At 43.8% G+C, this 26,767-nt stretch overlaps 1 protein-coding gene across 1 annotated transcript; it reads right to left on the reverse strand.

Annotated features, from left to right (window-relative positions):
- Window positions 1–1,547: 1,547 nt before the first annotated feature.
- On the reverse strand, window positions 1,548–22,922 carry LOC111235079 (nucleolar protein 4-like). Its single transcript, XM_022763397.1, has 11 exons — window positions 22,581–22,922; window positions 12,943–13,098; window positions 10,391–10,502; window positions 8,113–8,222; window positions 5,267–5,408; window positions 4,210–4,502; window positions 3,928–4,113; window positions 3,208–3,396; window positions 2,966–3,085; window positions 2,631–2,820; window positions 1,548–1,832 (listed from the first exon to the last, which is right to left on the reverse strand). Exons 1-11 carry the CDS (start codon window positions 22,920–22,922, stop codon window positions 1,615–1,617), a joined length of 2,058 nt encoding a protein of 685 aa, XP_022619118.1. The 3' UTR covers window positions 1,548–1,614.
- Between the last annotated feature and the right edge of the window lie 3,845 nt (window positions 22,923–26,767).

Here is a 26,767-nt window from a genome sequence, read left to right on the forward strand (position 1 = left end):
AGGTCAGAGGGGATGATACAGACGCACTGACGGAGGGACGACGGAGGACTTTGTTTTGTCTGAGCAGCCAACACACTCACGCTGCATCCAGTAAAGCCATATGGACGTTAGGGTTACACCACTTGCATTCATCTGACTGTCAGTAATGGATGCATGTGAACGCTATGTGCACTTTCAACTCAAGAACACTCACAGAACAATTCCTTCACAAAATGACCCCAAATCACTTTAAAGTAAAAAAAAGACGTGCAACATTTAAGTCTCATTTTTCTGCCAGGTCCCATTTCCTTTTTATCACTACAGATGACTGATCCCGATACATGAAAGTGCCTCAGTTATGAGGTTAGCAATAAAGATCAGTACTCACAACAAACAACAACATTGAAATTGGCTACAATGCTGCATGGGATATCATTTCTTTTTTTTCTTTTTTTTTAACAACTTGACAGTAACAGCAGGCAGGGGGCTGTGGTAAGGTATTCCCCTCTTAAAATGCCTTAAAAACGCCTTCAGCAAGTCAGACAAAGTCATTTCAGTAAGCACACCATTACTGATTATCTTCAATATTGCACCCTTTTCCACTTTTTTCCAGAAGCACTGGTTAAAAACCAAGAGTCTAAATCTGCTTTTTGTCCCTGACAGGTGTCTGTGACCTCAATTTGCATACCAAGGCTTCTTAAAAGCCTCCTTCTTTTTAAGTAATGAGAAATTGTCCGTGATAGAAATATTCATAAATAAAGTAACTGAATATAAAGTCACCTTGGGTAATGAGTCTTTGTCTTTTAGTAACCACGGGTCTAAAAATCTGGAAACCACTCCAACAGAGCAGGACCGAGGTATAGATTTCACCACACGACTTGTCTGATCTGTTGGTCCAAGTTTACAGTTGAAAACTGTCAAAGTGTCAATTTTTTTCTCTACTGTTTTTTTTGCACATCGTACAGAAGCTGTTGAGGTCAGTGGATTTAGCAGTGGTTCAACAAATGGACGTCAACGAATCACCGCTCCAAATGTTACATGAAACAGAGATGAAATTGGAGGAGGGGTTATCATTGAGAAATGACTCGATTCAGACAACCCAATCAAATCATGCCACCACACAGTACACAGTAGTAGTTTTTACATCTGTGTAAAAATAGAAACAAGGTACTGACACTAAATCACTGCTATTTCACTATTAATTTGTCCAAAAATCTGCACAAACGAGCCAATTTGGCGTTATGGTCACAGCTAATTTAACACCTCCGGTACTCCCCCTGTGTACCAATGCAGATTCATTTTTTCACATAGATCATCGCTTCCTGAGACGAATGGAGGTTGAGGTGGTAAAAGGAACTGAATGGGATGAATGGCTACAGATAACAGGGCACTAAGGTCAAAGTGAACCAAATGCATAAATAAACATTTTTCAGCCTGTGATATGTTCTGGCCTGTCCGAATACATAAACATGTGGGAATAAGTAAAGGTAGCATACCTACAGGACCCACTGTGCGCTGCAGTATCACTCGTGTACATTTCTGTCTTTGTATATGAAAGTCTGCCCAAATGTGTGTGACTGAGAGCGATAGAGAAGGACAGGCTGGGAGAGGGTCTTGGCACGGTTTGGCTCGGACTCAGTTCTGCTGCAGGATCAGGTTTTCCAGCTCATCTGCTGAGCGGAGCAGGAAGGCCGCAGACTCCCGGTACCCTGCGATGAGCTGCCTCACCGCCGTGACCTCCGGAGGGCTCAGCTGGGCCGAAGCTCCCCCGCCGCCACCTCCCTGACCGTGACTGTTGGAGCTGGAGGAGGAGGAGTTCGGGCCGACGGACTTCATACTCAGATCTGTGGGACCTGTGGACACAAACGAGATGGATTAAGAATACATCAGGGAACATGACATAGGACACCAGTTTTAGAGATACTGAATTTGTACAAAAAGACTGGACATTTTGGAAATTTTGATCTGTTGATGGCGCTGGAGGAAAAGTCAGGAGATCACTTTAGTTGTTAGGATGCAGTTTCTGGGCACCATGGATGTCTGTACAAACTTTCATGGCAAAACCACAACTGTGAACCTCACGGTGGCGCTAGAGGAAAGCTCATCAAAGTCTGTAGGATTCATCTTCTGGGACCTATGAATAAAATAATGTTGGACACAACCAACATACTGACATTTCCATCCCTAGAGCCATGTCATAGTGTTGCTAAAAATTACACAGCGACAACTCTTTCCAGAAACAATTGCCCTGTTATTTTGGATAATCCACCAACATCACTATGAACAGCTTTTCCTGGAAATACTTTCTACTGAGGAAATAGTCTTTTTGAAAACAGTGTGTTCTGTGGATTATCCAGACAAACAGGGGCATTATCTCTTCAAAGGCATGTTGCTGTTCATTTTTTTAAATGCAATGATTTTTAATGCTGTGAGCAACACACACAAAAAACCCCCAGTTCCTAAATGGTAGAAAAAATGACATGGATATCTCGAAAGATAAATACACACACACACACAGCACAAATAAAAACTGGTATAGCTCTACAGGTGAATGGGAAATTATGTGTTTTTATAATTTGTGCAAACACAGCATTGGCATGTCTTCCTGAGCCACATTATCTGGCCGAGCTGGACTCATAAAAGCTCCTCACCATTGGTTTGTGCAGCACCTGAGTTCTGCTGGTTGCTGCCAACTGTCCCATATCCCCGCAGGTTGTAGTTGAGGCCTCCATTGGTGTAGAGCTGGTCCTGGGCAAAAGCTGCGCTAGAAATGGAGAACGCAGTCGGGGCCACAGGGGCCGGGTCCCTCGCATTGGGCTTGTCAACAGAGGCTGGCTCATCCTACGAGAAAATTAAATGTTTTCAGTTTGGGCAGAATATTGTAATTTATGTTGTGCAGTTTGGCGTTAATGACGCATAGCCATACTAGCACATTTCCAAATCCCTGCTGGGCACATTCACAAACACCAACTGCCAAGACATTTACCGTCGCTTGGTAGACATCGAGCCGCATCCTCTTGGCAGCATTTCGGGTTTCACTCTCGCAGGCAGCAGCGAGGATGTTCTCAGCCATGGCAGAGGTGAGGTGAGGAGGTGTTGGTCGTATCTGGCAGCAGGGGTCAGTGAGATTTTTGCACATTATGAACATGAAACACTGATTTTTTTTTACATTCATGAGTGTATGCTGGATTCACACAGACAATATTTTAGCTGGGGGGTGCTTTGTACCTCAAAACCGCCTTTTTTCATGCGGCGACAGGATTTGAGGTAGGTGCGGATGCGCTTGCGGGAGCGCTCCTGGAACTCTGGGAACTGGCGGCTACAGGACTCGATGATGGCCTGGATCTTCTCCTTGGGCTGTTTGGAGATGGGTACCATGCGGTCCAGATTCTCATCCACGAACAGACGCACAAACATCTGACAGAGACAGGGAGGGGGGAGGGGAGAGAGAGAGGATGTAGAGCAGAAAAATGGAGTGGGGGGTGCGAGAGAGAGGGGTGTGAGAGTTGAAAACAAAAGAGAGCAAAGGGAAGGCAGGGGATGGGGGAGCATTAGAGGTAGAGTGGAAGAAGAGAGGATCAAGAGGGAGGGGGATGTGATGAAAACAGGAGCAATGAAAATAGAGTCATTGCTCATATGCAGGACAATATTTCTAATCTTTGCTTATTCACCCATGTTTACAACCTCTGCTGCTATATTGGTTTCCATTAGATTCAGAAATGAACAGATTGTGGTTTTAACAGAATAAATAGTGAATGTTGACTTTATTAAGTTCAGATGTGATCATTTTTTTCTCATCTTTAATATTTGTAAGTATAATATAATATCTACACATAATAAAAATACATATAATTCAACAACAGGGCCGGCAGACATTCAACAGCACGCGAGCACTGTGCTGTATTCACTGTGTATGAATATAATACAACAGTTAGACTGGTTACTTACATTGAAGGCTTTAAGTCTCTCAGGGTCCATACCCTCAGCATCATTGATCTTGTCACTGTCATCGTGGTCGTCATGCTCATCGTCGTCGTCGTCAATTATCTGTGCCCGACCAGAGGTCAAGTCCTCTGCGCTCATGCTCAGTTCAGTTTTCACAGAGTCATAACTTCCTGAGCTGTAAGGAGGGGACTAGACCGACACAGAGACAAACAAACAAAAATATCGCTATTATAGATTATACAGATGCTTAAACATAAAGTTATCAAATCAAGTTTGTGTGCTCACCTTGTTGGTGTACTCTGTTTTGATGGGGTACTTCCTGTTGGGCTCTGCGGGGTAGGAGTTTGGCGGCGAGCTCCCCGCGGGCAGCAGTCTGTCGCTCAGATTGACCGGCTGCTGATCCTCCGAGGAGGACGAGGACGAGGTGGTGCTGAAGTCCAGGGGAGCGCCTAAACCGTTCTCCGTCACCTCCCCGTAAGGGGCCCCACCATCTGGGGGGTTCCCACCCACAGCCAGCACGTCCGGGGAGGTCAGGGCCGGCAGCCCGTTGGCACTGCCGCTCTCCGAAGAGTCGTCATCTGGCAGAGGGGCGGGGACAAGAGAGCAGGGTGAGGATGCAGATACACAGAAGAGCTGTGCGGATGTTTGTCATCAGCACCAAGGAGCATTAATGTGGGTTTGTTTACTACGATAGGCACTATTTCTGTCCAACAACAGAGTGGGTGTGTTTCCACAGGGGGAGGGAACTTCCTGCCTCAGTTAAGGAAGTGGGTATTGGGGTCAACTGTCAAGATAAATAAAAGTTAGAGTCAAAGGGGGGAATCTTTGGAGTTTTAACAGTGAAGAGAGAAAGAAATGAGGATGAGGGTGAGGGACTGATGGGGGAAGGGAGCCTCCACTCCCTGGTGTGTGCAAATTATAGCTTTTTAACCCAGTTTACGGCCATGTACTGATTTCACATGATGATTTCTACATTTGTCATGTACACACCTCTGTTCAGTGGAACAGAGTAATTCTCCTTTTCAATGATGTGGCCCATTTTCAACCTTTTCTATAGTGGTGTCTAATCTGTGAAGGTTAATATAGGCCTTTGTCCTACTTCTCTAAGCCCTGTACCCTGAGAGAGAGGGGTGCACAAAGGATTGGGGTTGTGGTGGTGTCCCACCCCCTGTAAGAGTGGATTTATTTGGATTAGTCCACTAAGAACAGGGCAAGCTGTTTCCTGCACAACACCCTCCTGCACCCTCCCTATCGAACGAGTATACCTTCAAATTCCACATGTGAATAAAACTAAAAACAAATAAGATCCAGAATAATGCAGCTGCAGTCAGTGATGTCCTACCATCCTCTTCTTTAATGGTGGTTGCTGGGTTGCTGACTCGCTCTCCGTTAGGTGGACTGGGCTCAGGCACTGGGGGCTGCTCAGCTGCGACCCATGTGGGCTCAGTGCTGTTCATGTCCTCGCTGCTCACCGAACTGTCATCCTGAAGAGAGACAGCGGGAGAGAGGGAGGCAGTTAGACGAGGAATGAAAAGTGAACGGGCAGATGGAGCGGACGGCTGAAGATCAGGAGAAATATCATCACACTTTTTTTTTTTTAACTTCCAACTTCGTCCCTGAGAGGGACAGAGGGAGGAACATGAGACTTTCATCGCGTCTCTTTGAATCTCTTTTACTGTTAAAGGAGAGTTTCCACATTTTAAAGTTTATCTTAAAATGATAATGACATGCCCTTATGTACACTGGAAGTGGTATTTGGTCAGTGGAAATGTTCCTGCTGTCCATAATGGCTGCAAAGTGATGGGGAACCAAACCCACAGAGCAGCTTGCTCAGGGTAAAGAAAAAATGCATTTTTAAGTTCAAATTGAGGCTTCAGCAGCTTGTGTTTGACAATCAAGTGGGTATCTTCCAAAGATACTGTGTTTCTAGGATGAAATTCCCTCTTTGTGCTTTCACAGACAGTATTACATGATTGAGCTGTGGCTGAGGGACACAAACAGAGAGTCTCATATTAGCTTCAGCTGAACTCACATTGAAATTTCTTTGAATTCTGAGGACAGTGTGGACAGAAGGAGCTGTTACAGCAACCCAATGTACATATAAGACTGGAAAAAATGTGACAATGCAGATTTTTTTCTCTTCATAAAACCCACTGAAGTCTGGCAGCAATGACATATGAGGAAATACAGGAGCCTCCCTGTTAAGTAATACATTTCTTGGAGCACTGCTATTTTTAACTCTGTTACGTAGAGACCCTAAAGATGCTTGTTGTAGCGTAACACAAATATGAGTGAACCACGGGTGGTACGGATTAGCAAAGGAGAACTGCATAATCTCACAAACTATTCAAAGGCTGTGCTGAGCTTTGGCTCAAAACTCAATATAATTCTCTATCTGCTAAAAGCCACAACCACATTTCAGACCAGTGCTGAGCTTCACAGAGGCCAGTTTACTTTAAGCTAACATGGACGATGATTTCTCTCTGGCCTCCATGCAGCACACCGTCATGTGTCAGCTGGCATTTCAGTCAGAAGAGGAAAGACTACGACTGTGTGATGGGAGCGGAGCAGAATTACATCTCATTGCTCCCCACATGAGCACACAAATAGGCCTAAACTCCAGGGAATATGCATCCATCCCTCTGTAAAGGGTTTGAGGAGGACCAAAATGCTCAGTGACAGCTCTATTAGGTACCAAGTGAGCCATGTAGCATTAAAGAGAGGGAGAGACAGAGAGAGACAGAGAGAGAGACACACAGAGAGAGAGAGAGAGAGAGAGAGTCTCTAATTACAGTTTCTAAGTAGTTGGAAATGTAGCATCATTAATGTCCATGCTTTAGGAAAATAGATAATTAATAAAGTAGGAGGATCCTCTTTTAAAACTGAGACCTAGATCATTACACAATACAGTTTACAAAGAACCAATCACTCACATATTACTCGGATATTTTAAAATAGAGTTGAATGAATAAATGACTCAACAATAAGGACAATAAGCATAACACAGTAAAAACCAAGGGACAGCACAATCAATATGCATCACAAATATCAATAAATCATCACAGTTGACTTCAAATAGTTTTTCAAGCAGAACGCCCAAAAAGTTTTTGAGTGCGTATACGAAAGAAACAAAGTAATCTAAAGACGTCACCTTGGGCCTGTGAGGACCGAGGGTCATTAGTTTTAGCCCTGTTACAGTGGTGTCTGTACAACTAGGCCTGTATCCAAACTTAATGACCATAGAAAACTGTTAAACACTAAGGGTGTTTGTTAAAAAAAGAAGGATAGAAAATCAATTTCATCAACCCTTTTCTTTGAACATAATGATTCTAGTTTGTTTCTTTACCAAAGAGAAAGTCAAGGTTGTAGTCTGTTTCAACAGTCACCAAAGTTCTGCAAAACAACATGCAAACAGATGAGTTGTGATACTGCAACAGACTAGATAAACAAACCAGAGTCACAAATTTACTTCTGATCTGCCTTTGTCAACAGAACAAACGTGCTGCACTTTTTTCAACCAGATGCTGCTTTGAACTGTAAAACAGTGCAGCACAGATATGGAACAAATTACAACAAGTCTCCTACAGCACTGAGATAACCCTGGCTGACGGTTAATTATTAAATTATTGGCCTGTTCATTCTCAGTCTGCACACAGATGCGACCAACAATCTGAGCATTTGTTAATTTGTACTCACCCGCGAATCACAACCTGGGTCATTGTTCCGGATAATCCTAATTATGCGTGAGTGAGGTCCACATTATCATCATCAAGTACCGCTCCTTGCACTTTAGTGACAGCGGTTCCTGAGTGTTTCTGTCACAGCCACACATGGGAGTGGTCTCAACACGTGACGTCACTCTGTGCAGAAGCTTTACTAATCCTCACTTCACACTGATCTCCTCCTCCTCCCAGCAGGGGGGCTACTCTGAGTGTTTAATTCTGAATTAAAAGTTAAGGGGAAAGATGTCCTCTTCTGCCTGCACAGAGCAACCCTCCCTACAGCCTTGACGATGAGACTCCAAAGAAAATAAGCAGAGGACTTGTGCAGACAGTACAAACACAATTACAGTGAATAAGGAGTGTTGAACAGTGACAGATTCTCCAAATTAATCCATGAGGACACCTCTTACTGATGCCCATGCTTCACAAACACTCATTGCCAACTTGCAGAGAAAGAGGCACTTACCCTTTCAGTGGCAGTCATGCACTGCAGTTTCATTTGTTTCAGGTAGGTGGCAGTAAGAGGCATGTTGTAATCAATGAGGTCCGGGACCAGAGAGGTTGGTCTGTCATTTTCTGACAAAAAGAAAAGCATAAAAAAAAAAGAAAACACCAATTATGAAAAACAATTGTCTGAAAAAAAATTACTGAATAAACAAAGGTGGTTTAATGTCTAATGTCTAATCTTCATTGAATCATGTCTACATCACTGAAAGCTGAGGAGGAACGGGAATAAAAGTCTTCAATGTATGTGCATTTTACATGAGTATTTCCATTTCATGTCACTTTACACTCACAGCTGTAGTTACTGGTTAATTTTCGAGATTTACTTGTAAGATTTTAAATATAAAACATGATCAGTTTATGAAAGATAATGCTTTATTATAAATTTAGTACCAAAATGTACATGAAATAGTTAAAACTAGCGCCAACTTGGCCAACTATACAATCTATTACCACTTATATGATAATAATACATTAATAATACTGATCTATTAATATAATAATAATATATAACACGGACAAGGGCCATTATGCACAATATTATTTTTAGTATTATATGTACAATTTTAATACACTTACTCAAGTAAATGCAGGACTTTTACTTGTAATGGAGTGTTTTTATAGTGAACTCTTGCCACTTTTACCACTTTTACTTGAATAAATGATTTGAATACTTTCTTCCACCACTGCTAGCTGTGGCCCATCAAAACCAACCTGGAGAGTTAAGTAGTAAACAGAGATTCATGTTGAAAACTAATAATAATGATGATGATGATGATGATATACTTGTGTCATGTTGTAATTGTAATTTACACTCAGTCAGATCAGATTCTATTATGATTACTAATAGTTATGAACCTGAGAGGTGGTAAATAATGTCACAAACACCTTTTTACTTTATACTACAACACCGTGATATTCTCAAAAACTATCTAACTGCATCAACGCACAAGCAACTAATATCAGCAAACACTGAACATTACTAAGTAAGATAGCTGGCATTTATTGCAATCCCATTTGCACTGTATTAAGCAAAATCAATACAACTGCACCACCCCCTCACCTCATACGTTTAATTAGCACCACCAAAATTATGCCAAAATAGCTATAAGCTATTATCAATTCCTGTTTGCAGTGTACCCATGGGTGTGCATACATACACCTCTGGATTACTTTGAGACTGAAGACAACTTGAAATTTGGAAGATTCTGAAGCAAGTTCTGCAGTTATAACATGCAGGAGCGTCTTTTCTCTGTGATTTGTAAAGAGATTCGTAGGTGATCGTATCCTCGGAAAGTATAAGTCACACTGAATCAAAAAAACATGTCTATCATGTCTGTGTGTTCCGATTTGAACGAGCTGCGTCTCAGAGAAGGAGTGCAATTTTTTTACGCTAATAGGCCAAAGAATAACTAACTTCCTGCCTGCACCAGCGTGCACCTGTCCATCAGCTCTCCGTCACACTTTGAAAACCTCTGCTCTGTACTGACTACAAGTGTAAAGATTAGAATTAAAACTGGGTAGTGCACCAATAAATACAACACCAACATAATTCATTTTTGTGGCTTTCTTACTGGCTTTCATTCTTGGCTCAAAATTCTTTGAGTAATGCAGAATTACTGCAACATCCTGCAAAAGGCTGAAATCCAAGCAATAGCCTCTACTGTATGTAACGCATGAGGTGTAACAATGTGGTTGAGGGCTGAATGCAGTTTCCATATTGGCCACTAGAGGTACTCTGTGATCAATTTGGTGGCTCTAAAATCCCAAAGATGTGGTCCTCTTGAGTCTTTGTTACATCATGTCGGTGATGGATATATACAATATGTTTTATTAATGATGGATTGATTCAAAAACTCTTCAAAGTACGAACACCTAAGATCATATCAGCTCACATTTAATGTCTGACAGGACAACGGAGAACTCACCATGCCTGTCATTCAGATGCCAGTCCCAAACTGAACACCTACCTCTGTCTCATGTGAAAAAACAAACATTTCTATGAATGATATGATGAAATGATTTCCTACAGTAACAATGTCTGGTTGTTGTAGTAGCAGACTGATTGGTTTATAACGTCACAGCATGCATTTCAACATAGTAATTAAGCCTTTTCCATGTCAGTATGTCACAGGATCTGAGCACTATCCGCTCTTAAAGGTTGATCTCAAAAATAGCATATCAGTTAATGATGTCTCCAGAATGAGTGAGCTATCCACAGGTCAGATGTGTGCCATTACCTTTGAACTCTGCAGTGCTGGGGTTGATGTGCATCCTCTTCTGACACTCTCCACAGCTCATTAGGAACCGAGTCACCGCCTCTCTGGGCAGGAAGGCGTAGGTCTCTGCTATCTGTGCCAGGAGGAGTGAGCAGAGGAGACTGGGTTATGGTAATAAAATAAAAAAAAAAAAAAAGACTCAAACTGCATGCAGGTGTTTTTTTTTTTTATTGTACCATGCACGTGTGAAAGTTTGGGGTCAGTGATTATGTGTTATCTCGACATGTCATGAGGAGGAAACCTCCCTCTAGGCGACCGCTCGTGCTTTCGGGTGGCCTAATTCTATCGCCAGCCCTCAGCATATTTCTGCTGTGATACCTTAAAACAAAAGCGGTTTTCATCTTTTTCCGTTTTCATTTCTCCTCCTGCTCTTTCAGGTGCAGTCGACTCATATGTGCACCTCTCTCTCTGTCTCTCTCTCTCTCTCTCTCTCTGTGTCTCTCTCTCATGCTCAGCCTTCCTTCTCTGTTTGTCTCCACTGCTATCCCACCCTCCCCTCCTCACCCCCTCTGGCGTTTCCCTGTAAAATGCGACCTTCACGTGACCATGGAGAGGCAGCAGGGGTGCCCACCCCCCACTGGCCCACCACCACCACTGCCAGAGCTCCCCATCCCCTTTGCCCCCCTCCAATCCCCCCATCCCCACCCCTCATGGCCCCTTGAGGCAGCTGAGAGGGAAAGGCCACCCAGAGGAGCGTGCACCTCCCAGAAGGCCACAGTGACAGTTCCATATTATGCCCTGCCCCAGTGATGCTGCCTCCTCAAAAGGGTACACACTATGAGACGTGACAGGACCTCTCTACAGGGCAGGAGGAATTGGCTGTATGATTTTTTTTTTTTTTTTTTTAATTCTAGGGGGGAGGGAAGAGAGGAGGGGTACCAAAGTCCTGCTAAACCCCCCAACACTGCCTCCCAACATAGATGCACCCTTGAAGCTGCACACAAAGCCTCTCGGTTTGTTGGGACACCACACCCGACCCGACACCACACCACGGTTTGCAACATCAGCTGCATTTTTTCCAGAAACATCAATAATGTGACAAAAAAAACTGTGGCTTGAGCACTAGAAGTACTTTGTTTTCCTAGTAAAGCTGGTTGGTTGTTCCCTTGGTAAGTCCCGATGCTAAAAATGACACATTATATTGGCAGAGCTAATGTGTATCCTACTGTCTTTCACAGACTCTCTGGGTGTTGAATATACCTTTAGTCAGGGGCCCTTCTAAGTTTAGGACCCCTAAAAGAGTAGTGAACTCACTTTGGGCCCCCTGTTCTCAAATAAAATAATCCTACTGGGATTTTTTTTTTAAACCCTCTGAAAAGGAGATGCTGCCAGCACACTGAAATTGTCAAGCTCCCAAAACAATGTTTTCACTGACACAAGCTCTCTGTCAGGTAAACACTCGTGTGAACAAAAAGCAGACTACACTATACATAAGGACCAAAAAATGACGACTGCACCTACAGTTTGGAGATCACATAATATGCGATATTTCTAGTGGGAGCTACACATGTCTGAACAAAATCGCATGGCAAACAATTAAGTAGTTGTTGTTGTTGTTGTTGCTGTTGATATTTCAGTGATGGAACAACCATCAGACAAACTGACATTGCCATCTCTAGAGCCATGCTGCCAGTGTGGCTAAAATATGTATGTCCTATATGGGCTTCTTTGGGACATGATGTGTTTTTTATTTGCATTGAAGAAAAATTACTTTGAGATAATGAGTGTAATCATGTGATCTCCTAATTACAGGAGCTGTCATTTTTAATTGCGGTAGCAGGTCTGTTAACCCTTTTGGTCCAGACTAAAATATGTCAACATCTCTTGGATGGATTCCCATGACGTTTTATACAGACTGTCATGGTCCCCAGAGAATGAATCCTACTGACTTCATCTACCACCATCATCAGGTGAAAATTTTAACTTGTCCAATACTTGTGACCAAATACCTCACAATTACATTCCCATCAGCCTCAGCTGTACTTTGTTTCCTGTTAATTAGCAAATGTTAGCATGCTAACACACTAACCTCAGATAGTGAACATGCTAAACATTATACCTGCTAAACATCAGCATGTTAGCATCAACACTATGAGCATGTTAGCACTGAGCTTGAAGCACTGCTGTGCCTGAGTACAGCCTCACAGAGCAGCTAGCATGGCTGTAGACTCTTACTCTTGTTTGTCTGTACATAAGGTAGACTATAGCCTGCTTTTTGTTCACACTGATGTTTTTCTGACAGTTTTTTTGTTTGTAAGACAAAAAAGATGTGTGCAGGCCTCTCCTTGTCTTTTGTTTTTTGTCCTACACCTGTGGGGTTTGATTTGCCCACTATCCACCTTCTTTGCTTTGCCACTTTTTTACCAGCAGCTCTGCCAGTGGTGTAGATATGGGCAGAGTGGAAGAGACAAGAGGGAATAAAATATGTTTACTGTCAACATCCTCCATATCAACAAGCAGCAACGCTTGCCAAATTATCTGCAACCTGCAAGTACCTGCTTGTATTTACTCACCGCTTTGTAGGTCTTCTTTTGGCCTGCATGTTTGGGTGCTCTGCCAGGGTCGGCACCCATCTCCACATGCATGGCATAGATGATGTCAAAGAAGTCTTCAACCACAGCTACACGCTTCAGGGAGGAGTTGTCTTGGGCCGCATTCCCATCTGAACACTGAAATACAGACAGAGACTGGAGTTTAGTTGATTGTCCCGTCTCATACTTACAGAGCTGACATGTTTGTATTTCTATCTACAGTGGAGAATGTCTGATATCATGTCTGCAAATGCAGATTCCTGCATCCATGCGATGTGAGCAGGATCTTAAAGGCAAATGAGTCATGGGTCATGTGGCTGCAGACACTCAAACACACTGCACAAGGTGTCCTTACCAGCACTTAAAAAATCCTGAAACAACCTGCCTTACTCTGTCCAGCCCTCCTCCTGTAAATGTTCAGATTTCTCCGTCAGGTGGAGAAGTCTCAGCTGGGTCGGCAACCATCACCTCATCTCTGCCATGTTTAAAAATAACACCACCACCGACACTGTACAAGACCAGCAGTCCCTCCTTCCACCACCTCTGGCAGCCATCCTGCCTCCCGTACTGCTGACCCTGTCGCCATAGAAACTACCGCTGATTTCTCTCGGGCAGGTGTGCTGGGCAAGGGTCATGTGACACACCATAGAAGTGGGATCGCCAGGACAACAGCCTCCATCCACAGCACCACATGGGGCTTTCCTTTCCTTTCTACCTCCATCTTTTTTCTCCAAGTAACTCTTTAATTCCTTCATTCCCTCCTTACAAAACAGTCAACACTAGATCTTATCATTATATTCCTGCACCTGCTGATATTTTAAACATAAAGTGCCCCAGCAAGCATAAAATGGAACAAATGGATTTGGGCTTTTAATTAGGTTTCTTTTTTATTCAGAGTCCACCTCCTCCACGCAGATATGAGACATGCTCTGACATTTTCTGGAGATTGGGTTCTAGGTAGGGAGTGATCTTTTCTTGTTTGAGTGAGAGGAGGGTCCTGAGTTCAAAAAGTTGCCCCCCCTGGCATTGAGGAATAACACTTTTTCCCCCTCCTCTCCTTGACATTTGTGTGCAGTTCCTGGGATCTGACATTTCATTTTCTCTTTTTCCCCCAACTGCGTCCTCTCTCCTGCCTCCATGTCTCCATCCCCTTCCTCTGTCCCGTCCTTCTTTCTTTCTTTCTTTCTTTCTTTCTTTCTTTCTTCCCCCCTCCTCTTCTTTCTCCTTGCTCCTGCTCTCCCAAGTGCGAGGTAATGATCGTTGCCATGGCAACTAAAACCAGCTCACAGAGCGGGTTTGTTTTAATCCGGCCCTCTCCCTCCCTCTCTCCCTCTTTCTCTCACTAGCCACTCTCCCCTGTCAGCATGGGCTAAATGTAATGATAATAAATGAAATAATAGCGATCCTCCACCTCATCATAACAGCTGTAATCTATCGCACTTGGAGGTATCATCATCATTCCCCCAGTGACATCACCACCGCTGCCGCCACTACTGCTGCTGCCGCTGCTTGGGACAATGGTGTCAGGTCCATTCACGCTGGATTTAGATAATCTCATACAACTGTGGGGTGTGCAGTGCACCCACACCGCTGCTGCATCCTCCACTGAATTCTACCCCAACAAAATATCCAACATACACACTGGATATTCTGCTGGGAAGGATCTCACTGATCTGGAATCCAACCAGAAAGAATAGAAACACATACATAACATTGTAGTCAACCAGTGTTAAACCTGGTGGTAAGCTTGGCTAATTCTGCTAAAACCAATATTTGTTTAAGGCTGCAACTATTATTTTCACTTTACATTATTTTGTTGATAAACCGATTAATCATTTGGTCTAAAAATGTCAATTTTAATTATATAGCCCAAATATCATAAATCACACATTTCACCTGTACAGCATCACAGCACCCTGTCCGACTCTTGACTCCAAGATAAAACTCCCCAAAAACATTAGTACATATACGTATAATTATATAGTAGGCCTAGTATGTAGTAGGCTAGTAGTCCATTAGCAGAAATGTAGCAGATTTACAATATGGACAATCAGGATAGTAGATGATTGGGGTGGCGTGACGTCTTCTAATGTCTTGTTTTGTCCGACCATCAGTCCAAACCACAAAGATGTTCAGTTTGCAGTGACATGAAACAGAGTCAAACAGAAATCATCATGTTTGAGAATCTGAAGGTCGAGACCGTTTGGCATTTTGTCCACGTTTGGATTTAAACGATGAATCAATGCTCAAAATAGTTGCAGATTATATTACTGATCAACTAACTGTTACAACTTTACTTTCGTAGACTACTTAGAGCTGCAACGATTAGTTGATTAATCAACTGGTCAAAAATTAATCAGCAATATTTGGACAATTGATTCATCGTTTTAGTCACCTGCTGGGTAAAGTCTCTCTAATGGGAGGATTTGATGCTTTTCATTGTCGTATCTGATGGGAAACTGAATATTTTTGGATTTTGGACTGTTGGTCAAAAAAAAACAATGATTGTGTTTTATGATTATAGCGATAATTTACCATTTCCATCCATGATGAAAGTATTCATTAGTTGCAGCCATAATAAAAATATTCCTCAAGTTAAGAGGCTGCAGCCAAGACTGCATTTCCTCCGCAAGCCACCATCAGTCTGGCTACCTGAAGGCCTTCTTGGACACTCCTGCACCGATAAGCTCTTTAGTTTCCAGACACAAGCCAACAGGGAGTTAAACATTCACCTCTAAACACAACATGCTGTGTATTTGTGTGTGCATGTGTGTTTAAGTACAGTACGTGTCTACCAGGCAGAGCGACATCTCAGAGGAGAACAGCTGTTGAATAGCACTGTAGATATTTGGTCTCATCAGCAGCATGCCGTTTTAAAGAGCAAAGGAGACATGTCAGCATCCCTAATCGCCAACAACACTGCAAAACTCTCACCCTCCTTCTTCTCCTTTCCTCCTTCTCTCTATCTTTCTAATCCTGTAGGACTTTGCTCTCCCCAGCCACTGTACAACCAGCCCCCATCCCCTCTGCGCGCTCTCCCTGTCCCGCACCAAACCGCTCTGTTGCTAGGAGACTGGAGGGGTTGAGTCGACTGCCCCCACCCCCGCTGGCAGTCACACACACACACACACACACACACACACTGTAGCAGAGAGTCGCTGAGGGGAGAGAGGAGCAGTCCTGCACACAGGCAGGTCAGGAGGAGGAGGAGGAGGTGGAGGAGGAGGTGGAGGGGTGGGGTGGGGGTTCAGAGGAAGCAGCTGGGTCACAAAGACAGGCCGGCAAAGATAGAAGAGATGCATCACACAAGAAATTAGCTACATGGGTGAACAGACAAACATGAATGTGACATGCAAAAATCAAAAAAGCAAACATTTAGCTTCGCGCTTAACTTTTAAAGTCGAGCTGTGGTGCAGCATAAAGATGGAGATGGTGTTTTATTCAATGAGGTGGCTGCACAATAAGTAGCTTAAGTTGTGGCAGCAGTGATGCTGTGTGCTCAGGTACTTTCTCGCTCTGTCTTTCTCTCTCTGTGTGTGCACGTGTGTGTGTGCGTGCGTGTGTGTGTGTGTGTGTGTGCTTGTGCGCACGCCAAGATGGCTGTGTCAACAGTACTCATGACTCAGATTATCTCACTGCAGATGTGACAACAGGTCATCTTTTAAAGCCCCATCTTCCCTCTGTAAATCTATCAGCTGGCAAATGGACACATAAATGGGACGACCTGTGTTTCTTCTGTGTGTGTGTGTGTGTGTGTGTGTGTGTTTGTGTGTGTGTGTGTGTGTGTGTGTGTGTGTGTGTGTGTGTGTATGTGTGTGTTTGTGTGTGTGTGTGTGTGTGTGTGTGTGTGTGTGTGTGTGTTTTTGTTTGTGTGTGTGTGTGTGTGTGTGTGTGTGTGTGTGTGTGTGCACTATGAGAAGACAGTGCAAGGTAAAGGTCCATACTACCAAAAATAAGAGTCTATTACCTCCACTATGTCCCCAGATTTTTTATGAGAACCCTGTCCCCTTCTATTTCTTTTCTTTTAACCATCATCTTCTCTTCTCGCCCTCAATTCATAAAGCTCTGTCATTAAATCCACATTAGGTTCACCGAGCTCTACCCCTCTGTCCGACGTCTGTGACTGTGTGTGACATTGTGTGTGTGTGTGTGTGTGTGTGTGTGTGTGTGTGTGTGTGTGTGTGTGTGTGTGTTTCTCTCTCGGCTGCTCCCATGATGAACATTATTTGATAGAGTGTGTGACATCCCCAATATCCCAGCAAGCCGGAGACACAGACAGTCCCACTGGCCCCGCAGACTGGCACTGTTGACGTTCCAGTCACTGACTCAAAATGGTATGCAAATGACTCGCACATACATCATCACATCCCAGAGTCCATTTCGTCACTTTCAGGCTATTATCATACTGTCCCAGTTCGTTAAATGTTGGCCTTACAAAGGTATTAAAAATGACAGTAGCGGTGTGGTAGGAAGATTATTGCCGTCTTAAAGACTATGTGTGTGTGTGTGTGTGTGTGTGTGTGTGTGTGTGTGTGTGTGTGTGTGTGTGCGTGTGCGTGTGTGTGTGTGTGTGTGTGTGTGGAGAAGAACTCAGACTATCTCCCACACAGGGGGGAGGCCCCCGGGCCAGTTAAAAATGGTGTTAATTTCTCCTCCTATGGGAAAGCAAAGAACGGTCTCTCCATGGCAACAGAGAGGGTGCTGAAGGGAGGAAACACAGAGCATGCGATCAGCGACCCCCTCTTTGTATGAGCACACACACACACATGCACAAACTACCCACATACGTGCAATATGGATTTTGTCACCCATTTACAGTAAGTCATGGCAACGTTTTAACGTCTGAAATGAATATATATTGACATAAACTCATTTGTGTATGAATCTCAGTTTGACTCTTGTTTAACAAAGAAGTGCTCTGCACCCTCAAACCGACACGTCTCCACCTTTAAGCAGGGAATGAGACCAAGTCGTTCACCACCACCACACATGATCAGGTCGTTTCTCAGCTGCTCTGATGACGAATGTGGCAGGAACAACCAGGTGATTCTTGTTTGGGGCAGTGATGATTTGCTGTTTGAACCCATGAGTGTGAGCCCATGTGTTGCCCCTAATAAACGCTGCCAGAGAGAGACGACACAAAAAACGCCGGACAAAAGCACTGGAGATCAGCTATGCAGAAATAGCATTAATGCAAATGCTGTTGAATAATAGGGCCAGTATTCTTTTGACTCTGTGAACCTTCCACAAAAGAGAAGCTCTCAGGGGAAATGTGGACTAATTAATCAGATAATAATGATGATGTTCCTCTTCCCATTTGATGGTGAGGCAAGAAAACATTTAGGGCCCGCTTTACAAGACACAGAGGAGAAACAGTGGTTTCTGATTTCAACATGAGGAGAGGACGTCCCGAGGAAGACCTTTATTTTGTAAATTGATCACATTATTGAATCCTCCATCCTGAAAGCTTCTCTCTGTGGCAGCAGTGTTTTGTTTTATCCTGTCCTGTCACTTTAAGGCTTCAACCTTTTCATTATCAATTAACGGGCCAATTATTTTCCTGATTAATTGATTAATCCTTTTGTTGGTAAAATGTCTGAAGATAGTGAAAAAGGCCCATTCTAACTTCCCAGAGCCCAAATTTCTTATTTTATCTGATGTCCACTACCAACATACATGACAAAGAAAAACATCAAACCAGTAGTCAATTCATTGATCAGAAAATAATCTGCAACTATTTTGATAATTATTTCAAGTCTTTTTTTCTGTTGTCCTTTGTCTTCTATAGTAAATTGAAAATCTTTGAGCTGCTAGTCAAACAAAAAAGACATTTTTGAAGATACCTTGAGCTTTGAGAAACTGTGATGAGCATCTTCACTATTTTCGGACATTTTAATTGACAGATTAATCGATCGATATTATTGATAATCATCAATTGCAGCCCCAGTTGATCAACTAATCGCTTCAGCTTCAGGACACTTGTCTGACAGTGGCTTCAGACAAATCACACAGGATATAAAGGATTACACAAGCTGATGTCGATTAGATTCATAATTTGTGACAGCACACCCTGCAAGCACGATATAAGCACACGCAAACATCATGTGAAGTATTTCTGAACTGTGACATGTGTGTGTGTGTGTGTGTGTGTGTGTGTGTGTGTGTGTGTGTGTGTGTGTGTGTGTGTGTGTGAGAGCATGACCACCAAAACTGAGTTGTGAGAGACGAACAGAGATATTTACAGATTTCAGTTGGCATGGCAACTAAAAGCAACAGCTCGCAGTATTTCAAAATTTTCAGTACAATGCTCATGTCAGCCGTAAGGAAACACACAGGGCGTTTAAGCATCTCTTTTGAAACTGGCTGCACTCTGACTCCCTTCGTCTCGGGGAAGGGCTTGTGCTTGTGTAGTGTGCAATTCTGTGGTGCATCTCTGTGTCTGTTTCTGGTCCTATTCCCCTCCTCCTCTGTAGCGTCCTCTAATCAGGACATAATGAGAGCTAAACGAGGTTGCATCTCCACACTGAGGGCTGCTGGATTCTCTGAGCACTGGGAGGGCTCTGAGTTGTGCAGAAAGAGGGCGAGACAACATGGGCAGGAGGACAGAGACGGACAGAGAACACAGAAAGAAAATCATTCTGTGTCCGGCTTGAAAAGAAGCATCTACTACACTGAGTCTGTGCTACTGTGCCCTGTCTTTCTGTCCCGCCACACACTGAAGCCGCCTTGTATGCTTCACTGACACATAGAAGAGACCTTCTCTGTCTGCACATCAGCCACCATCCATCCCTACCCCCACCCAGCCTGCCCCCATACAGAAACTTGGCACACCCTGGGAGCAGCTGCAGCGGGGGCTTCCAATGCTGAAGCTCCAGAGACACGCCCCCGGCCCTGCAGCCGTATGAGGAGGCAGTGACCATTGTGCGTGTGTGTGTGTGTGTGTGTTTGTGTGTGCATGTTTGTACGTCTGCCTGTGTGTGTGTCACTTTTTTATCAGCCCAGGACGGCCTATTTATAAAGCCCATGAACACAAGCTGAATCAAAAATCATGTTTACTAATACAGTCACATGCATATAAATTGGTTGATTTGTGGTGCCTGACTCATCATTAGAAGCTGCTTATGTTGGCTGATGTTTTGTTTGTTGTTTAAATTTCCCAAGTGGAGCTGAGTCAAGGGGAGGTTTCCCCCTGCCCTATGATATTAGCTACAAAGCATCGCCTCTCCAGTAAACACTAAGCTACACCTTTACAGCAAGACTTTGCCTTTCTCAGCCTCTCCGGTGCGGTTTAACCCGGCCTCCGAGAATGATTTCAGCCCAGCAGTTGCTAGATGGGCCTCATAGAGAAATCAGGCTGGCCTGAAGAATCTTGTATTGATGAATACACTCAGTTGGCAGTTTATTACGTTCATGTAGCTGAAACTAATGCAGTCTAATACACCACTCCTGCAATAAATCCTCCCTTCATGAAGGTTATACTGTTCAGTTTGTGTTGAAACTGTTTTAGAGAGGTGTTGATTCAACTTTATGATCATTTTTGAGGCTGCAGTTTGCAGTGCTTTTGAATTGTATTGCATTATATGGACAGGCGGTTCTATTATTTTGTCCACCCCATTTATATCAGTGATGCTAGGCTGAATAACAGAAGCACCCCTCTGTATAATGCAATACAGCTCAACAGCACCACAACCTACATCCTCCAAAATCACTATAAATGTCACATCCAATAAAAACTGAACACTGTAAGATTCTTGAAGGGAGGATTTAATGCAGGACTGTATTAGTTTTATCTAGGTGTACTGAGTGTATATTTGACAAGAGGAAGTCTTAGAATTTATATCAACAAGAAAATGACAGGAACCATAAACAAAAGCTAATCATCAACACATTCCAGGCACCATCTGCACCTGCAGAGACAGATCACACCTGTCCTCTTGTCCAGAGGGAAACATAATATTGAGTAGAGATTAGAAGACTTTTGTAAAGGCATTTGGCCTAAATCTAAATTGTGCTTTCACACAGGTATAACACCTGTGGAGGGCTGTGTTCTATTCAACTGAAATCAAAAGATTCAGTCTCTAATCAGTGCCAATATCTCCTCTAGTTTGTTGACAGAAAATGTGTTTCTGGTCTTTGAGGTCCAGAGAGACTCTGTCCCAGCAGGGCGGGTAGTGGGGGGGGGGGGGGGGGGGGGGGGGGGGGGGATTATTCCCTGAAGGCGCTTATTTAAAATGGTGGTTGTCTCCTTTCTGGCACAGCAGGCCCAAACACCATACAGTGACATGCACAAGCGCACGCGCACGCACGGAGAGCCGCTGGGGCACTGGCTGACAGTTCATCATGAACATGTTTATCTTCCGTTACAAAAGAGGAATGTGTGGTTTAACCCATAATGCACCTGCAGCGTCGGTCATGTAGAGCGGGACGTGGCGGTGACACGACTACTGAGCATCAGATCCGCTCATCCAGAGACATGTAGAAGTGAAGTCTGAGCGCTACAACTCTGGGCGTATTGTCGCTATCAGTCCCGGGCAGACCCTTTTGTTTCCGCCACAGCCCCTCACGTGGTCTCCAATTACGCACAGCTGCCTCTCTCTATCAAATGCAGAAATTATTTTTTAATTAACTTAATAATTAGAATTTGTTTCTCTTGCAAAGACAGCCTTAAACGGGTTTGTAGAGCTTAATGTCGGAACGTACACAATAAAATGCAGCAGAGACAGACTATCCTGGACTACACAGGTGTTGCCAGAGCAACGAGTGCCTGCGATCCGCATCCTGCCCAGGACAATGAAAAGTCGGGTGCAAACACTCAGACTGACTGATACGATGATATTTTTCTGAAAAGGCCAGATATTCGAGTATTGTGGAAGCCTGCCTTTGCTCTCTCGCAGGCAGGCAAAATAAATGTTACCGAAGCACGGACACGGTCCGTTTTGCTCGGTTTACATGGGACAGTGAGGGCGCGTGTCCTTTGATGAATCGCTGACAATCAAACCCGCTGAGCTTCTCAGCAGAAATGTGGATCAGACATCCTCTAACTTGGCGTTAATAGCCTGCAGTCCCTCCAGGGGCACACCGGACTACCCTGACATACCCGACCTACGAACATGCCGTTGCATCCACGCGCGCGCGCATACAGCATCACCACACCGGGCTCCACGAGACCCGAACGGCACGGTTCAAACAAAATGTTGTCAATAGTCAATTATCTCGTGCTTTGCACCCGGCAGCGTGCCGCTGACAGGACTTCAACCTCACTGGCGAGATGGCTATGCATGATAGCCTACCTTTTACAATTGCGATTGCCAGGAGGCACCGGCGTTGCTATGGCAGCAAGGGATGAGAGTAGGGCTGTTCTGGTTGGGATGTGGACAAAGTGAATCTTTATCAGGAAAGACGAGGGCGAGCTGGGACGATAAAACACTATAAGTTGTCATTTTATTCATGTGACAGGTGCATGTGTGCAGCCAGAAATAATGACAACTTATAGGCGGCAACGGGACATCTCGTGCGCGTTTGCACGCACGTTCTCTCTCTGTCACACAAACACACACACACACACACACACACACACGCACATACACGCACACAAACACAAACGCACACACACACTTTACCGTTGACTTGACCGGGACATATAGGACGGGTTTCCCTGGGGCTCCTTTCTTGTTGTGCTCTCCCAAAACGTTGGTCCCGACCTGAAATCCTTTGGACTTCACCCAAAATTTGAATTTGGCGTTGATGTGGCTGTTGTCGACATAAACGCCATCCGACTCGTCGTTCTGCAACAGTGTCTGCATGATTTTGTTATATTTTCGCCGGGTGACGGTCTTTGTTTTACCGGAGTCTCCATAAGTCCGGAGACACCAGTCCTGAAATTCACTGAACATCTCCGCCTCCAACACGACCGGACTCCGGCTCCTTTTGGGCGCATCCACGCACGCCTTTTTCGTTGCCATCGCTCCCCCTCTCCCTCTCTCTCTCTCTCTCTGTCTGAACCCGTTCAAACAGCCCAGGCTAATAAAGAACAGACTTGACCGGGATGATTTTCCTCCTCTGGTCCCCGCTGTCCCGCGTCCTGGAGGCTTGGTTCAGGTTTTGGGACGCTACCTCCCCGTGGTTTCCCAGTAAAAGTGACCCGGACAGCAGCACACCTGTTTGCAGAGGAGCAGTGCTGTCCCGAACCGCAGCGGTGAAAAATGTCACTTCCTCACATCATCCGCCGAGAAGCAGAGAGGGGGGCTGTCCTATGCTGAGCGGGTATCTCCCACCTGTGCGTAAAACCCTCTTCACTAAAGGGTAGGCTATGAAAAAAAAACCCACAGTCCTCGCTAAACAACAAAGAACACACACAAAAGCGTGGAAACAAACGTCGCTCTCAGTTCCTATCGACCTACTTTCAAACAGCCAACACTATTTTCGGATGCGGGTTGCTCAACCCTTAAAAAAAAGCGCAAAGATGTTCACAATGAGCTACTATATGGCCCCATATCCGATCAACATGCGCCACCTGGGATTCTCTCTGCTCCTCACACCTGTTTGAATGGGATTTGCGCTTGCACTGTGTGCTCCTTCTATCCCATAAAAACACACAGTCATATCTGCATTTCACTGGTAACTGGCTTGATTTGCAGCAAAGCCTGGGCTTTACAAGTGGAGACATGGAAGGTGAGAGAGGGTGGGGGCAGAATTTCATTGATACTGTGTCAAGAATATACTGGAAAACACTGATAACATTTGCTTTATTTGCAATTAGGAAACGTTTTTCATTTACAGGTGGCCAGTGATTTATAGAGAAATAAAAAATGTGGGTAAAATAGTTCAACTCAAGCTAAAAAAAAAAATCCACACACAGTTCTCTTCAAAAGACAATATCCTCATATAATAATTACATTCACAACCAACTATCGTGATATACAGATTGGGTTTTTGTGCACCCCCCAAAAGGTGTAAGTAAGTGTATTGTTTAAATGTGGATAAAAAAATAATTTGACAAAGAGTCTACACGTGTTTAGTTTGAGAGGTGGAGTTTCGTTTTATAAAGGTGATTTAAGTTCTAAATATTGCAATATATGTCCATAAAAGCAAAGAACAAGGTGACAGTTTCTGTACCATCGCTTTCATGTGAAGGGACAAAGGGAGGGAAATCTATTGAGCCATAAAACTAGACTTGATCAACCCAAATAGGTGTCTTTATTTTGAAGTGTACAGATGTTTGAGAAAGATGCAACAAACTGCACACATTCAGGACCTGTATTTGCCTCCAGTGTGTAGTTTTGTGCCTGTGTGGTGTCGTGCTCTGATTGTGTGTATGTGTGTGAGTGTGTGTGTGTGTGTGTGTGTGTTGTGGTGCTCTGTTTGTGTGTGTGTGTGTGTGTGTGTGTGTGTGTGTGTGTGTGTGTGTGTGTGTGTGTGTGTGTGCGCGTGTGTGTGTGTGTGTGTGTGTGTGTGTGTGTGTGTGTGTGTGTGTGTGTGTGTGTGTGTGTGCGCGTGTGCAGCCTGTGTGTGACTCCTCCTGGCCTGTGCATTGTACTGTAGGCCCATGCTGGCGGTGGCTGCTGTTGCCATGACAGCAGCGCAGCAGTGTCTCCGGCCGTGCAGAGGGTGAGTGGGATGCCCCGTCCTCATCTCTCCATCCTGACTCAGACAACGGTATGCTGGACACAAAAGCCCCCCTCCCTCCTTCCCTCTCTCAACTAAATGACGAACAGCCAAACACTCTGTCAACAGATTGTCAGATAAAGAAAAACTGAGTGCACATGTGTTTGTTTGTTTGTGTGTGTGTGTGTGTGTGTGTGTGTGTGTGTGTGTGTGTGTGTGTGTGTGTGTGTGTGTGGTGAATGGCCAAGGCCTTTACAACCTATTTCATTTCATTTCATCATTTGGTCTTGTGTTGTGTCTCCGGACTGGCCCGCATGCAGGATGAGCTCCAGGGCTGCCCATCCACCCCCCAGGGGAGGAAACATCGCAACACTGCTCTTATTTTGAAAGGTTTGGTTTTAGACACAAATCTGCAGTTTGTTTGTAGTATGACTAACTGCTTTCAGATGCATGCAAGCTGCAAATGAGATTCTTCTACACAGATGACTTGACAAAAGCAGTGGTGGAAGTGCATTTACTGTGCAGATTTACGTGTTGTACTTTTTGAGAAATTTGTGAGTAATTTGCAGCCTGCAGTGCAGAGCGAGTGTAGAGAAACAGTGAAATTAAGAAAAAAGAAATAAGTTTGAAGGCTCTCAGTCCAACTGTAAAACAGATATGTAAACTGTAAAACCTTGATTTTATGCTTTTTATTGAGATTGTTAATAATTGTCACAGAGCTTTCATCAAATCTAAGAAAACATTTAGATAAACTGCAGTCTGTTTACTCCATCTAAGGGACAAGGGAGGGAGTATCTACAACTTGTCCATTTGCAGTAGGAACTACTTTAATAAATTAAGTGAATTAAATACATCAAAATATGTGATTTGAAGGTAGTTCAACTTCCACTCTGCGAAATGACTTTAACCAGTTAGATTTGTACAAGACTTGTTACGTTTTTCTCCAATGTGATTTAACATTAGCTCCTGTCTGTGGTATAAAAAAAGCTCTAAGATGATATTTTTGTTTGTTTGTTTTTTATCTATTTTCTAGTCCTTGTGAATTTGTTTTTTTGTTTTTTTTTAAATATTGATTTCTATGGTACAATATTATTTTTATATAGTAAAGTGAAACATCAAAAGGTCAGATTCTGCTCTTAACTCAGTTTTGACCAAATATACAGCAGTTGCTTCATTTTGGCTTTGTGAGGCAGTATTGTAATTATATGTTCATTTACAGGGATGCAAGAAACAGCTATTTGAATTATTGGTTAATGTGCCATTTTTTTTTCTCCATTAATCATTTTGTCTATAAAATGTCAGTAAATATTGAAAAATGTCCATTACAGTTTCTCACGGCCCAAGGTAACATCTCCAGATGTTTTGTCCATTCAGTATCCAAAACGCAAAGCTTCAAATTCTGACATTTGAAAAGCTGGAACAGCAAGGTATTTTCCATTTACACTTGAATGATGACTAAGACAATTATCAAAACAGTTGCACTAGAGACGTAAAAGATGAAAATATCCAGTACTTCAAGAAAAAAGAAAAAATTTGAGAAAAGACTGAAAAATTAACCAATTTTCTCTATAATTTTTTATTGATCCCTTTAATCATCTGGTGACCCCCTCAGACTTATCTCAGGACTTTTCCAAGGGGTCCCGACCCCTAGGTTGAACACCACTGAGCTACATTCAAAAGCTGCTGAAACATTAATGAATCTGTAATAATAATCCCACAACATTATAAATATAACACTCACAGGGGCTATTTTTCTGCCTAATGAGACTTCTAATCTGCATACTTCTACTGGAATGACTGCAGGACTTTTACTGAGTGGTACTTTACTCAAGTGAAGGATCCTAATACATCTTCTGCCACTGTACGAAACGACACACACACACACACACACACACACACACACACACACACACACACACACACACACACTGGTTTAACAGGACACGAGGTTCAGACTGCTCTCCTGAACCACACCAGTCCCTCGCTTCCTCTGAGCAGAGATCATTTCTCAGCGCCACCATCCGTGCGGTTCAGCTGTCGGACCTGTAGGCAGGGTCACGCCTCCTCAATCCTAATGAGGCAAAACTGCTGTAATTATGCTCACAATCCCCCACTGAGCACTTTCCTTTCAGAGTGAGGTGGACAACTCCTCTGTCCTGGAGGGCCACAGCGAGGGCTGTCTCACACGAAAATACCCCACATT

This window comes from Seriola dumerili, unplaced genomic scaffold (genome assembly GCF_002260705.1).
Source record: "Seriola dumerili isolate Sdu_G_001 unplaced genomic scaffold, Sdu_1.0 BDQW01000468.1, whole genome shotgun sequence".
Lineage (NCBI taxonomy): Eukaryota > Metazoa > Chordata > Actinopteri > Carangiformes > Carangidae > Seriola > Seriola dumerili.

Excerpts from the sequence above, each read along its gene's own strand:
- LOC111235079 (XM_022763397.1), bottom strand. The coding sequence starts at position 22,922 with ATGGCAACGAAAAAGGCGTGCGTGGATGCGCCCAAAAGGAGCCGGAGT. Across the intron at positions 5,409-8,112 it reads GCATGACTGCCACTGAAAGG|GATGACAGTTCGGTGAGCAG; the intron begins GTAAGTGCCTCT and ends GTCTCTCTTCAG. Across the intron at positions 4,114-4,209 it reads AAACAGAGTACACCAACAAG|TCCCCTCCTTACAGCTCAGG; the intron begins GTGAGCACACAA and ends GTGTCGGTCTAG.